The 15,600-nt window shown below is 41.5% G+C and overlaps 1 protein-coding gene across 5 annotated transcripts in view; it reads right to left on the reverse strand.

The window, feature by feature from the left end:
- The window catches only part of Prdm10 (PR/SET domain 10), a 94,927-nt gene that overhangs the window by 15,809 nt on the left and 63,518 nt on the right, over positions 1-15,600 (reverse strand). For all 5 annotated transcript variants that reach the window (XM_048343608.1, XM_048343607.1, XM_048343610.1 and 2 more), the window contains 2 exons: positions 9,134-9,481; positions 6,756-6,911 (listed from right to left, as the gene is read on the reverse strand). In XM_048343608.1, coding sequence (XP_048199565.1) covers positions 6,756-6,911; positions 9,134-9,481 — 504 coding nt within the window. The remainder of the gene's footprint in view (positions 1-6,755; positions 6,912-9,133; positions 9,482-15,600) is intronic.

Consider the following 15,600-nt stretch of genomic DNA (forward strand, 5'->3'; position numbering starts at 1 on the left):
CAGGCTGAGATCTGAGAATCTCGGTTCCAAGCCACCTGGGGCAGAAAAGACTGAAACTCTTATTTCTAATTAACTAATTTTAAAAAAAAAGTGCAGTGGAGCTGTGGCTCAAGTGGTAGAGTACTAGCTAGCCTTGAGCAAAAAAAGCTCAGGAACAGCACCTAGGCCCTGAGTTCACCCTCTCAACACACACACACACACACACACACACACACACACACACACACACAGAATCACTAACAAGGTTGCATCATTGAATGTAAATGGCCATTTGAGAGGAAAGGCTCTGCTTTATGTAAGGAACACAAAGAGTACATTGATAAGTTTGACATTAACCACCACACAACAATCTGATAATGATCAGCAACATTGGATTTACAAAGCCATGGTACAATACTCAATTCCCACAGATTTGAACGAACATGGCACTTTAAAATATCATATGAAATCCAGTAAGAACCTGTAGCTAATGGATTTGATTTTCTCACCGTATGGCATCAGAAACTCAAGTCAGCAATTGCACTGCCTACTGTCCATGGAACATGTGGACCGGGGCACAGGGACCAGGGCAACTTTTTTTGTCTTTGAGCTGGGGTCTGGTTATGTTGCCTAGACTGGCCCCCCAATCCAGGGCTCAGGTGATCCTCTCACCTCAGCCTCAAGTTGCTGAGACTACACCCAGCTTTATTTCTGCCTTGATTATCTAGTAATTCATGCTAGTGCGTGTCTGCAGAGAGAAAATTAGGCAGAGGTCATCCTGAATAGAAATAAAAAACTTCAAATGCCACGGAAGGAGGATACTCTTAGGGGAGGAACACAAAGGCACCATGTGGTGCCTATATGCCTCCGATCATATCAAATAGTATCGATCAAAATGATCTCCAGAAAATGGAAACAAGACATTTTTTCTTCGTTGTTTTTGTTTTATTTTCCTTTTGTCTCATTTGTTCATTTATCTGTCTTTAGGGGGACAAGGTGGGGCACAGAAATGGGGGGACAGGGGGTGAACAAGTACAGCAGTGATACTTACTAGATACTATGCTGAAAATGAACTATACAACTTGTGGGTGGAGACTGGAGGGAAAAACTGGGAGAGAGCGAAGGAGGGAGTGACATCATCCAAAATGAAATGTACTCACTGCTTGACTTAGAAACTGTAACCTCTCTGTACATCGCCTTTATAATAATTTTATGAAAAGAGGGGGAAAAAGCTAACTTCCTTATCCCGTGGGATTCTCTGCTCTTGGAAGTCGTTTGAAACTGCTTTAGTTTTGTAAAGACTTGGAATCTTTCTGCAAGAAGTCCTTCCCATCTTTCAGCACAGGGACTGTCTTTAACCACTGAGGTTTTCAGCGCATTTATTCAACCAATGCTTTCTTCAGTGCTTACTGAGCATCAGGAACCATGCCAAGTACTAAGTTCCAATGCAAGACACCCCTCCCTCACCTGCCTCGGCTACAATGGAGACATCTACTCTTTCCCCCTACCCCACTGGCCCTCTCACTCCTGGGACACTCAGTTTCTCAGTCTGTAGCAAAATCTAGCCTAAGAACACTGCCCTAAATAACAGTATTCCTCTTTACTGCAGATCCAGGGATAGAGTTGCATTGCCTGGCCACTTTCTCCTTATCACCAGAATCCACTAATTTTCTTCCTCGATTTCCACTAAACAGACCAATCACCCTAACCTAATCACTTCTTAAATCTCAAAGCACCATATGAATGTGTACCACAGATGCAGTAATGGGCCTGTATTTGGTGCCAAGGCCTTTCTACTCTAGCATCTCACACATCAGATTCCGTACCCCCAACCCACTTCTCCTCATGCCAGTACCTAACTTCTTGGCATCAGTGATACTTGCAGACATCTAGCCTCCTGAAGTACAGATCTCAATCCCTCACACTCGGCCTTGACTCATCCATCCCGAGCTCCTGGAGTTCTCCTTCAACTGTCTGCCTTTGCTTTGCTCCCTCCTCCTCCTCACAGCCTCCGCCTGAGTTTAGGACCAGTTTTCAAAAGGCCCTGGCTCACCTCATTGTAAGTCTAATTCATCAGTCTTACAAGCTGGCTTTATCTCATTGGCATCATCTCCTCACTGACCTCTTCCTACACCCTCCATCCATTCCACCACTCACCATCTCATCTGCTGAATGTGCTACTGCTTCAGTCCCCGCTGCTTCCTCTCTTGGGGTGTCCTCGTTCCTTTCCTTTTCCCTACTGGCAAACTCTTCCTCAACCTTGTGAATTCAAAATTGCTATCTTGAGCTTGGAGTAGAGCTAAACAGTACAACACTTAACTAGCATCTGTGAGGTCCTGCATTCAATTCCTGCTGAAAACAAAAATCTATGAGTTCTCCTCTATACTCCACATGGGACTTAACTGTTCTCATAGTACTATCCTTTATTATAGTATCAATATTTTATTTTGGAGACAGGCTCTCACTATGCAGCCATGGCTGACCTCACACTTGTGGTCCTCCTGCCTCATCTTCCAAGTAGTGGATTACAGGAATGCACCACAATGCCAATTCAATATATATATATATTGCCATTCCTGGGGCTTGAACTCAGGGCCTGTGCACTGTCCCTGGCTTCTTTTTGCTCAAGGCTAGCACTCTACCACTTGAGCCACAGCCCACTTCCGGCTTTTCTGCTTATGTGGTAGTGAGGAATCGAACCCAGGGCTTTATGCATGCTAGGCAAGTACTCTACCACTGGGCCATATTCCTAGCCCCCAATTCAATAATGTTTTTAATGTTTATTTTTCAACTAAAGTCTTAGCTTTCTAAAGTCAAAATGTCTTATCTATGTATCTATCATCATCTTTCATCTCTCTCTGCTGGCCTCATGGAATTTATAGTTAGCAGGACAGACAAATGTAATACGTGTTATCAGCAAAAGGTACTATGGGAATTAATAAAAGAAACAGTTCACAGACCAAAAATGCCCAGATGAAGTGTGATGCTTGCTAGGTGGTGAGTGAAAGCTTCTTTCAAGCCGGGGTTGAAGAGGGAGGAAGAGGAGAAATGGACCCTACACTGAAATGTAGCCAGAGTGCAAAGTGGAGGAGGGAAATGGGCAATGAGGAGCTGGGCCTTGCAGTGTCTTTTCAGTAACAGGTCTTCATAAAGATAGATCCCACAGTGATGAGAACTCACAGTGATGAGAACTGTGGGATCTATCTTTATGAAGACCTGTAAAGGAATTTTTTCTTTAAACAAGAGCCAGGACATCAGATTTGTTCTCTAGAAAATTACCCCAACTATAGTCTTAAAAAAAAATTCATTGTGGGCTGGGGATATAGCCTAGTGGCAAGAGTGCCTGCCTCGGATACACGAGGCCCTAGGTTCGATTCCCCAGCACCACATATACAGAAAACGGCCAGAAGCGGCGCTGTGGCTCAAATGGCAGAGTGCTAGCCTTGAGCGGGAAGAAGCCAGGGACAGTGCTCAGGCCCTGAGTCCAAGGCCCAGGACTGGCCAAAAAAAAAAAATTCATTGTAAGTCTGTGGTAGTTTTGAGGTCTATCCATTTGGCCAGATACACTAGATTTAAGTAGGATCTTCTTCCCCATATTGTTAAAGTTAGAATCAGCCATAAGAGAAGCTGGCCCCAGACTGGAGGGGGCCAGTGCCTCCTCCTCTCACAGCCATGGCTCTCTTCCTGATTGCCAGTCCTGCCAATCCAACTCAGGCTTGCTATCGGATGCTGCCACATGGGCTTCTGTGGGCAACAGCAGCTCTTCTCCATGCTCACCCTGCAAGTGAGTTCCCATCTGCCCACCCAGACCATGGCTTCAGAAGGTGCACCGGTGGCTGTTCTGACACCCCCATTTCTCCTTTGAGACACTGACTTAGTCCTCTACGACAATCTCTTACTCTGCCAAGCAGCTTTGCTTCCCTGATTGAACTCTGTCTAATATGTTGGGTGAAATGAAAGGAGAAGATGGAAGTTGATTTTTTTTTAGTACCTCTTGGTGTTAAAATAATATCGAGCATAAAACTGATAATCAAAGGGTGTTAAGTGGATAGAATGAATGGTTGCCCAAGTAATTAGCATCCCAAGACAGGGATCCTTTCATATAAAATCGTTTTTTTATGGGGCTAAGCATACAATTTGGTAGTACAGCTGGTACTTAGCATGCATAAAGCAATAGGTTCACTCTTTAGCACAAAATACCTTCATTATAAAACCAAGAAAAATCCAGATCAACTTATACTTTTCACATTGGAGTTGCTCACAGAGCTTTAAATCATTCTACTATGTTCTATAAACCAACAGAACAATAATTTATATCAAACAAACCACAATACTTGAGCTTTAAAAGTTACTTTCTATGTCTTTGATGCCATTCTTTTTTTAACTTGGGGCCTGGGCCCTGTCCTGAGCTCTTTTGCTCAAGGCTAGTGTTCCAACACTTTGAGCCACAGCTTCACTTCCAGCTTTTTTGATGTTTAATTGGAGATAAGAGTCTGGGGGGGGGGGGGCGCCAGGGAATATGGCCTAGTGGCAAGAGTGCTTGCTTCATATACATGAAGCCCTGGGGTTTGATTCCCCAGCACCACATATACAGAAAACGGCCAGAAGTGGCACTGTGGCTCAAGTGGTGGAGTGCTAGCCTTGAGCAAAAAAAAAAAAAAAAAAAAAAAAAAAAGCCAGGGACAGTGCTCAGGCCCTGAGTCCAAGGCCTCAGAAGAGTCTCTCGGACTTTACTGCCTGGGCTGGCTTTGAACCACAATCCTCAAATCTCAGCCTCCTGAATAGCTAGGATTACAGGCATGAGCCACTGGCACCAGGCTTTTAATGTTATTCTATATAAATATACCCTCCTAAAGATCCAATTCTGATTCTTTTACAGTATCTATGATAGTCAAAGCCATAGTCATATTCAGTAGTGTCTCTCAATGACATTGTTGCAAAATCTCCTGATTTCCAAAGGAAGCATATGATCGTTTTCACATTCATTCATGTAACTCTGATCTCTGAGTCTCCTGTGGGCTTTTCTTTGGTTGCTTCTTAAGTCCAGGCAGGTTTTTGATACTTTATTTTCCTTTTCTGATTTTCAGGTTTAGTAGGTAAGCCAGGCTGGCCTCAAACATTTTTATCCTTTTTCCTCGGCCTCTTGAGAACTGGGATCACATGTATGCACCAACATGCTCAACTATGTATCATGTGGTGTTTTGTTTTAACTCAGGGACTGAGCACTGTCCCTGGCTTCCTTTTGCTCAAGGCTAGCACTCTACCACTTGAGCCACAGCAACACTTCTGGCCTTTTCTATATATGTGGTGCTGGGGAATTGAACCCGGGGCTTCATGTATGTGAGGCAAGCACTCTACCACTAGGCCATATTCCCAGCCCTGTATCATGTTTTATTTAGTGCTTGAAGTTGTTGCCTCTCTCCGAAGTGATCTAGGCCTTCTCAGTGTCCTTCACATTTTCCATTCCTATTAGATGAGACTCTGGTTGCCTGCGGGGCTCAGTTGTGTATTCCGATGCTTAATAAAAGTTCATCACTAAAAATCCTTTTGCAGCTTGGCATCTGGTGGCTCTCACTTGTAATCAAAGCTACTCAGAAGGCTTAGATCTAAGGATCATAGTCTGAAGCTAGCTCAGGCAGGAAAGACCACAAGACCCTTATTTCTAATTAACTACCAAAAGTCAGAACCAGCTGTGGCTTGAGTGGTAGAGTGCCAGCCTTGAGAAAAAAGGCTAAGGACAGCACCCATACCCTGAGTTCATGCCCCAGTACCAATACTAAATAAATAAAATAAATCCACCCTTTGGCTTGAATGCTAAGTAAATATACTGGTCTCTTAGAAACACCTCAACGATAATTCAGTTTTACTAGTTACTATATATTTAGATTCTTTTTTTTTGGTCAGTCCTGGGGCTTGAACTCAGGGCCTGGGTACTGTCCCTGGGCTTCTTTTGCTCAAGGCTAGCACTCTACTACTTGAACCACAGCACTACTGTTTTTTTCTGTTTATGTGGTACTGAGGAATCAAACCCAGGGCTTCATGTATGCCTGGCAAGCACTCTACTGCTAAGCCACATTCCCAGCCCACATTTAGGTTCTTTTAGGATTTGCATTGTTTCTTTAATTTTTTTGTTTTTTAAAATTGTTATTATAATGGTGATGTCATAAATCAAGTAACAAATACATTTTTTTTTTTTTTTTTTTGGCCAGTCCTGGGCTTGGACTCAGGGCCTGAGCACCATCCCTGGCTTCTTCCCGCTCAAGGCTAGCACTCTGCCACCTGAGCCACACCGCCCCTTCTGGCCGTTTTCTATATATGTGGTGCTGGGGAATCGAACCAAGAGCTTCATGTGTAAGAGGCAAGCACTTTTGCCACTAGGCCATATTCCCAGCCCTACAAATACATTTCTTGTTGGACGATGTCATCCTTTCATTTGCCCTTTCCCAGTTTTTCTCTTCCATTCCCACTCACAAGTTGTATAGTTCATTTTCAACACAGTGTCTACTGAGTACCACTGCTGCATTTATTTACCCCTTGTCCTTCCATTTCTGTGCATTATTAGAATCTGCATTATTAATTCATTAGTTTGGGGATTTTAATTAATTATTTTGAGAAATAAGTAACAATTCATAAGTACTAATGCTTTTCTAAGTAAGTCAAACATAAGGTCTAAAGTGCTTTTCCCAATTCGGGTCAACAGAAATGGTGATACATGAATTAAATGAGCAGGCACTTATCCTCGGCCTAACTCTATTCCAGTGGCTATGAACACGTACCTTAAACTGCTTTCCACAGGTAGAACACAGGAAGTCTTTGCGGTCTGAATGCCGGAGCATGTGGAGTCGCAGCTTATCAGGACGGCAGAAGGCCTTGTCACACTCTGTACACTGGTAGATCTTTTCTGAATGGAAGCTGCGAACATGCTTTTTCACCTGGCAGTAAAGACCATGGGAAACTCAGGCCCACAGGCAGCAAAGTGAAGGACCAAAGGTAGCTAGCTCTCAACACTAGAGGGCGCCAATGCATTACCAAGGATTTCCATCAACCTGGCCCAGCCATCCAATCAGACATGGTAACTAGCCTCAATAACACATGCTGACCTTGCCATGGATAAAACCAGTTGCCAGAAAGCCCTACAACTCTGAACCTCCCAGAGGAAGAACAGAAAAAATAAAAATGGCTGGGAACATGGCCTAGTGGTAGAGTGCATGCTTACCATGCATGAAGCTCTGAATTTGATTCCTCAGCACCACATATACAGAAAAAGCCAGACATGGCTCTGTGGCTCAAGTGGTAAAGTGCTGGCCTGAGCAAAAAAGAAGCCAGGGACAGTGCTAAGGCCCTGAGTTCAAGCCCCAGGACTGGCAAAAAAAAAAAAAAAAAAAAGAAAGAAAGAAAAATGTTTGCTCAGTCAATACCCTGATCACTTGGTGTCCAATTTTCATTGCCTTTCTGTTTGTTTTAAGGCTAAAAGCAGAATTGTTTGGGGCTTCAATAAATCTTGCTAAAAATTATGTACAAGAAAAAAATTTTCTTTTTATATCTTCCTATAAAATCACTCTGGGATTGGGGATATAGGGCTTTGTTGTAGAGCAATTACCTAGCAAGCATGAGACCCAGGTTCATCCCAACACTAGAAGGAAAAAATTAAGTTTGAAGAATTAAAAATATGAATTAGAGGACACAGGAAACATTACCCATTTATGATTACAATACAAGTATTAATTCTCCTTGGTTTGGGACATATTCTCTTTGCTTTTAGATAATAAAAGAGTAAGAGACTATAGCTTTATCCTATGTTCAATTCCTAGCAGACCAAAAAATATATCATATGATATATGGTATTTATCATATATACATATTATACATAACACATGTACATACATGCATATGTATACATAATATATATACTTATATATGTAATACACACAAGTATCTTTTGAGCACTCTTAGGTATACATATTAAATTAAAAAGAACTGTAGGGACAGAATATAGCCTAGTACAGCATGTAACTAGCCTCCAATATGTGTTAGGGTTCCATCCCCAGCACAGGAAAGAAGGAAGGAAGGAAGGAAGGAAGGAAGGAAGGAAGGAAGGAAGGAAGGAAGGAGGGAGGGAGGAAGGGAGGGAGGGAGGGAAGGAAGGAAGGAAGGAAGGAAGGAAGGAAGGAAGGAAAAAAGAGAGAGAGGGAAGGAGAGAAGGACAGAAAGAGGGAGGAAAATATCAAGAAAAAGAAGGAAAGAGGGCTGGGAATGTGGTTTGGGTAGAGTGCTTGCCTAGCATGCATGAAGCCCTGGGTTCGATTCCTCAGCACCATATAAACAGAAAAGGCTGGAAGTGGTGCTGTGGCTCAAGTGGTAGGGTACTAGCCTTGAGCAAAAAGAAGTCAGGGACAGTGCTCAGGGCCTGAGTTCAAGCCCCAGAATTGGCATAAGAAAAAAATAAAAAGAAAGAGAGAGAGAGGAAAGAAAAGCACTATGAAGCATTTTGGCTCCACTATTTGACAATTCTTTGCCATCAAATTCTGCCTTAGCAGAATCTAACTATGTGAAGTGATGAAATTCTCAAGACTTTCAATACTAGCAATACTATGATTAAATCTATTATACTTTTTGCTTTGGTAGCTTTTAAAAAAAAACAGTACTTTTGTGAGATATTGAGATTTTATAATTCACTGACTAGCAAATAAAATATTATCAATGAAATCATGGATATTATGGAAATTATCTTGACCCATTTTGCTCTAACAAAGAATATACTACCAGGGAAGCAGATACACCACCTTTCTCTTGCTTCCTTCCAAAATGTGTGACCTTAGTAATACTAGACAGGAAACCAGGGAGATGTTTATAGCCCAGGAATGGGAGTTTGCTCCCTACAGGTTCTATGTCATATTTTATGAGCAGTAATATTGACAAGGATTAAGGCAGGCTTCAAAAAAAATATAACCACACCTGAATGTTTATTACTTGAAATATAGCTTAGATATTTAAATGCCAATGTCTGACCTGAACAATTATGGGTCATAAGACTGTCAAAAGTAGTTTGAAGAAATGGAAATGTAGGCCGTAGGCAGTCTCAACTTTCCAAAAATCGAAGTTTCTTTTAGTGAAAGAAGGAAGTAGACAAGGATCTTGGTTAGTGGGCACTCACCTGGATGAAATCTGGGAACCGTTTCTTACAAGTTGGGCAGGTGAAATAGCCATCATTGATATGAATGGCCACATGATCTTTCAACAAATCAAGGCGATCAAAGGATTCTGGGCAAAAAATGCAAGAGTAAGTCTTCTGGTCTGAATGGAGCTTCATGTGGCTCTCCAGAGAAGTGCTGCTGATGAAGCCCTTGTTACAGAGATCACAGGTCAATGGGCAGTTACCCTCCCGCCCATGGAAGCGCAAGTGTTGGTCCAGTTTGTCCTTTTCCCGGAAGGCCTTCCCACACTGCAAACATTTAAAAGGCCGGAAGGACTTCCGAATAAACAGATGCTGAAGAGCTGCATTCTGAAAGACACACAGAAATAGGATCATGTCGTGAGGAAACTGAGAATGCGAGTGGATCACACATCCGTAGGGGAAGAGAAGGGGATTCTTGTAATCACAGATGCCAAACGCCAGGACACAAAGGGAAGAGAGAAGACTTTCTGGGTAAAAATGCTGAAAATGGAAGCCATGCCCAAAGAAGTTTATCTTTCAAAGATTATTACTACATTTTGCTTTACGTTATGACTGTGTATGTGTTCCCTTTTGGAAGGACTGAAGTCACATTCAATAAGAATTTCTAACAGGACATTTGTGGGCTGGACATGTAGCTTATTTGCCTAGCATGCATGAGATCCTGGGCTCAATTTCTAATATCACTAAGAAAAAAAATTTAATTAAAGAATTGCATAAGAAACAAGTCTCAGAATGATAACATTTGTTAATTTGGAAGAGAAGACTTAGAGTAGGTTGTACATGTATGAATAAGGATAGAATACATTATCCCAAATATTATGTCCTAAAGTTCTTGATAAAGAGAATTTGAGAGCTGGTAGCTCACTCCTATAGTCTTATCTACTTAGGAGGCTAAGATCTGAGGATTGCAGTTGGAAGCTAACCCAGGCATAAAAGTCCATGAGACAATTATCTCCAGTACACCAGTAAAATGCCCCAACTGGAGGTGTGGCTCAAGTGATAGAGTGCTAGCCTTGAGTGAAAAAGACAAGATTTTAGGGACCTGAGCTCAAGCTCCAGTACCAGCACCCCCCAAAAACGTGTGTGTGTGTGTGTGTGTGTGTGTGTGAGAGAGAGAGAGAGAGAGAGAGAGAGAGAGAGAGAGAAGAGAATCTGAAGATTGATGAAAGTAGAGGCAGAAATGGCAACAGATTTTCATTGGCAGGTAAGGAAAATGTTCTGGGATTAGACAGTGTTGATGGCTGTACCCCCTTTAACAGAGGGATTTTTATACTATGTGAATTATAGATCTCAATATAAGGAAAAGATTTCAAAATGAAATGAAGAAATGAGATTTATGTGCATATGTTTGGATATAAAATATGACAATTAGCATACACCATAAAGAGAATATATACACATCTCATCACTTCCTATTCAGTAGCCAGTTAGTTCTACAATGCCATGCTAACAGTTAAGCTTACTGTTTACTTCCTGTCTAGACAGGTCAATTTTGCTCTTTTTTTTTTCAGTCATAGATTACACTGCCAAGGACAATTAGCTGTCTTTTCTTTTCGTGCAATTGTGACTGGGAAAAGAGAAGATGGATGTTCAGGGCAAATCCATCAGGACTTCGGGAAAAGCAACTCACTCTCCATGAGAGCTGATCCCAGAACCATCTTTCACACGGAGAAGACAGAATCAATAGTTTTCAATAATGTTTATCCACAAATTCTTCCACACATTGAAAGGAAGCTCTAGATGACAGTCATGGGAGGGGAAATTCTCTCAAAAACCTGTGACTGGGATGGCAGAGTGGCTCAGTTGGCAGAGCATCTACCTAGCAAGCACAGGGACCTGATTCAAACCCCAGTACTGACAAACTTGTGACTGGGCTTGTCGGTAGCTATAGAGGAAGAGTGAAGGGAAGATTTACAGGGATCTTGGTGCATTATTTTTGCAGTGATCAAGTATAGTGAACAACAATTACTTATCGAAGGCAACATCTAAGTGAAATTTAATGTGAACCTCATTTGGGGGAGAGTAGGAAAGATGCTTAATTTTTCATTTACTGAAATTTCTAACGCAATCAATTTTTTATAACAGAAAATTACCTTCTCAGGGCTCCTCTGCCAGAGCTAGGAGAGATATTTTAAGACAGTTCTCATTTACCTTGAGTAGGTAAACAGTAATTTTGCTGTCTTTCTAACTGGGGAATCTGAGAGGAGGCATCTTATTTGATTCTCTTTTTTAATTATATCCTTTAATGATTGCTTAGCTCATAACAAATGTCTGAAGTTTGAAAATTAATAAAAATAGAAGATATATTTGAAATGAAATTCACAAAATTATTTCTAGGATTTTTCTACAAAGATATTTAAGAACAGATCTCTTTTCCAATCCACTTGAGTTGGCTTTCACTTCCTCATAAAGTTTAGTGGCCCCCTCATCTTTTTCCTTTATCTAAGCACATACTTATTTTACATAAAGGCTCTTCCGATTTCTGTCTACATCCAAAGCTACATGGGAAGAAGACAAATAAGCGGATGCTCTTTTGAGCTTCCACAAAGATTCAAGGTTCAGAGTCTGTCTGCCATGTAAGAGCCACAGCCTCTTTCCAACTTTGGTTAAGTTTCCAAGGACAGGGTCAACCATTTGTTTTGTTTTGTTTTTGTTGCCAGTTCTGGGGCGTGGACTCAGGGCCTGAGCACTGTCCCTGGCTTCTCTTTGCTCAAGGCCAGCACTCTACCTCTTGAGCCACAGCGCCACTTCCGGCTTTTTTCTATATAAGTGGTGCTGAGGAATTGAACCAGGGCTTCACATATATGAAGCGAGCACTTTACCATTAGGTTATATTCCCAGGCCCCAAGGGTCAATCATTTTTGATGATGGCTTCCCTGAAGATTCCATTCCTCCAGGGTGCCCAGTGTAGAACTTGGCTTTGTTTGGGAACCATTATGCTAATCAGTCTTCTGTCATTTCAGATTAGCCAGAGTACCTTCAGACACTGGATTGAAACTAAGCAGCCACCTGGCTCCACTTCCTCCGTTCTAATGACGAATCCTATCACCCCCTTTAATTTACATGGAGCCCAGAGTACTCAAGAACTAGAGTACACTTCTGTGTGCTAATGACACTCATATTACCAGACAGTAAAAGCTCTCTGGAACTGTTCCTGCCTCTTGACCCACTTGCAAGCCAGTTCAGCTCTACGGCAGCTTCTGTAGGACAGAGTACTTTCAGGAAGAAATCATGGCTAATGAGGAACACACAGACACACCATAGGCCTGCTGACCCCTGAGCTCCAGTTAGTCAACTACACCAAATTGTTTGGTAATCAGTGTTGTGAGGATGCCCCAATAGGATCGTTTCCAAGTTCTGTGACTTAACATGGTACTGATTTGAGAAAAGATTCTGTTCCTGAAGTTTGATCAATTTTCATACTATTTTGATACTGAGACTAAAAGGGATCAAATAAGTGTCAGTTGGTTTGAGTTTTTCCATTGTTGTTGTTTGGTTGATTTTGGTTTTGTACTGTTACTGGGGCTTGAACTTCAGGGCCTAGGAACTTCTGTCCCTTACCTTTTTTCCTCTCAAGGGTAGCACTCTACCACTTCAGTTACATTTCCACTTCCAGTTTTTTGTTGTTGCTTTTTTTTTTTTTGCTTATTAGCTGAAGATGAGAATCTTACAGACTTTCCTGCCCAGTCTGGCTTTGAACTGAAATTCTCTGACTACAGCCACCTAAGTAGCTAGGATTATAGGCATGAGCCACTGACACCCAGTGAGGAAACAATTTTTTTCAAAGCGACTTTCCACCACCCTTCCCTTGGCATCCCCACTAGGGTTAAGTCAAGGTTTGCATTGTTCCATAGCCACCGCAAGTACATTCCTGTGCCTAGGACTCTCTCCCTATTCTCCCTTCACTACCTCCTCCATCTTTCTTTAGCTTTTCACTCTTCCAAGTTCCTAGCTACTTTTACATTTAACATACAAATGTAAATTACCTTATTTATACTACAAACTCCTAAAGACAGAGCGTAAAAAGTGTTCTAATACATAGTTAGAACTCAGTACCATCTCAAAGTCATACAAATTATTTCAGAGCTGGAAGGGACCTTCAAGATCATTTCCTCCTACCCTTTAGTAGAGGAGGAACCTGCAGCCTACAATTTATTCATTAATCTACTTTCAAATTAATTTGCATTTATTGGAACAACCAAATTGTGCTTTCTACCAGGATTTTCTAAGTACAGGTTGCAAAGAACAGCAAGTCAGGAAAACACTTAAATGGCATTCTGTTATGTGAAACACAGGAAACAAACCTACCTGCAGCTCCAACTGAGCAGGCAGCATTAGAGGAGAGAAAAATAGTTACATTACCAATTGGATTGGAAGATTTCCCTTCAGTTGGTCATTACCACTCTGGATAAAAAAGATGAAAAAAAATACAGAGCCCTACTTTTTTAGAATGTGTGAGTGGAACAAACAAGAGAGTTCAACCAATACTAGCCTCTAAATGTCACATATGTGTGGTTTTACTCTGACACAAGTAATCTTGTACTGAAACCAGTACCCTACCTCCTTCAGAAGAATGAAAGTATTCCAACAACTAGTCTGCTTGAACACACACAGCTTCAATACACAGGCAAGTTTTATTTTTTCTGTCAAAGTAAAAGTTAAATCTATCCAGCACTTCTCTGACTTAGTAAAATAGTAGATGGCCAAAGCAGAAAAGGCAGTAATTGGACAAGAGACTAAAAGCACAGATTGGAAAACAAAATAGAATCATGAATGGAAAGATATAGTTCACAGCTGTTTGCCTTTCTGGCCTATGTTTATTTTTACATATCCTTGAAAGAACACAGATTGAAAACACTGCATGTATTTTAATTATTCCAATTATAATTATTTCAATTAAAAAGTTACATGTATTTCAATTACAGTATCCATGTAAGGGCTGGTTAAACTCAGAGTTCTTATAGCCCTTCAAAACTGTCATGTGGTGATGAAGGTTTAAATGTCTGTTTACATTAAGACATGACTATACTATTTTTCAAGGTCCCTTCTAGCCTACAGACAAATAAAAAAATCAAAAGAGAAAGCTGATCCAATTTCTCTTGCCCAAAGCAAGAGTAGTGGTTCCTATTGCCCCAGCCCACCCTGAATATGGTGTCATTTAGTATCTATAAAACATAAAAACAAAAGAAACAACAACAACAAAAAAGAAAACCCTAAGTTAAAACACCCATCCATCTAGAAACTGCAAAGCCTGGGAAGTTATCCAAGTTATCCCTTATCTACCAGTCCAGAGTCAGTCTTTTTATCACCAGTTACCACAAACATGGGTTTTATATCTTTAGTTTTTGTCATCACTGATGTCTTAAAACAACATATTGTTTTCCACAGGTGTTTCTTAGAGTTCCTAACTCGACTCAACTGCTACGCCCGCCCTCCACCCAAAAAAAAAAAAGAGAAGAGGAAGAGCCATCTGAATTGAAAGTCATGAAAGGAAGCCCTGCAGATTTACAGCCAAGACACAGGCCCCAGAAGTGAGACCTCGACCTGCACCTGAACATACAGCTTCACTCTCCCCAGGTGTGTGCACTGTTCCTGACATGCCGACTTGGACACAGGGCCCTCTGCATTGATTGAGTGATGACACTTGCCAGCACCACCTAGGAAACTTGTAGATAACTAAACTTAAGTTACTTGTAATTAACTTGAGGGCTATAATTAGACAGATAGTAGCCTGATTAAGAATATAAATAATTAGTCAGTGGCCAGTGGCTCACGTCTGTAATCCTAGCTACTCAGGAGGCTGAGATCTGAGGATCACAGTTTGAAACCAGCCCAGGCAGAAAAGTCTTATCTCCAATTAGCCACTCAAAAACCAGAAGTGGCTCTGTGGCTCAAGTGGTAGAACTTAAGCCTTGGGCACAAAGAGGCTCAGGAACAGTGCCCAGGCTCTGAATTCAAACCACACAACCAATAAAAAGAAAGAAAAGAAAAGAAGAACATAAATAACTAGAACTGGGGATGTACCTCAGTGGTAGAGCACTTGCATGCATAAAGCCCTGAGTTCAATCCCCTGCACCTAAAAAAGAGGATATATGTGTGTGTGTGTATATGAGTGTGTGTGTGTATGTACATGTGTGTATGCATATGTGTGTATATGTATATATGGGCTGGGAATATGGCCTAGTGCTTGCCTTATATACATGAAGCCCTGGGTTCGATTCCTCAGCACCACATATATAAAAAAAAGTCAGAAATGGCACTGTGGCTCAAGTGGCAGAGTGCTAGCCTTGAGCAAAAAGAAGCCAGGGACAGTGCTCAGTCCCTGAGTTCAAGCTCCAGGACTGACAAAAAAAAATTGTTGCTTGCCTCATGTGTGCGTGTATGTATTTGTACAAAGGTACACAGACTGACATTTGCAGAGAGAGGCTGCTTATGTATGTGCGTGC

Source organism: Perognathus longimembris, chromosome 3, assembly GCF_023159225.1.
Source record: "Perognathus longimembris pacificus isolate PPM17 chromosome 3, ASM2315922v1, whole genome shotgun sequence".
Classification (NCBI taxonomy): Eukaryota; Metazoa; Chordata; class Mammalia; order Rodentia; family Heteromyidae; genus Perognathus; species Perognathus longimembris.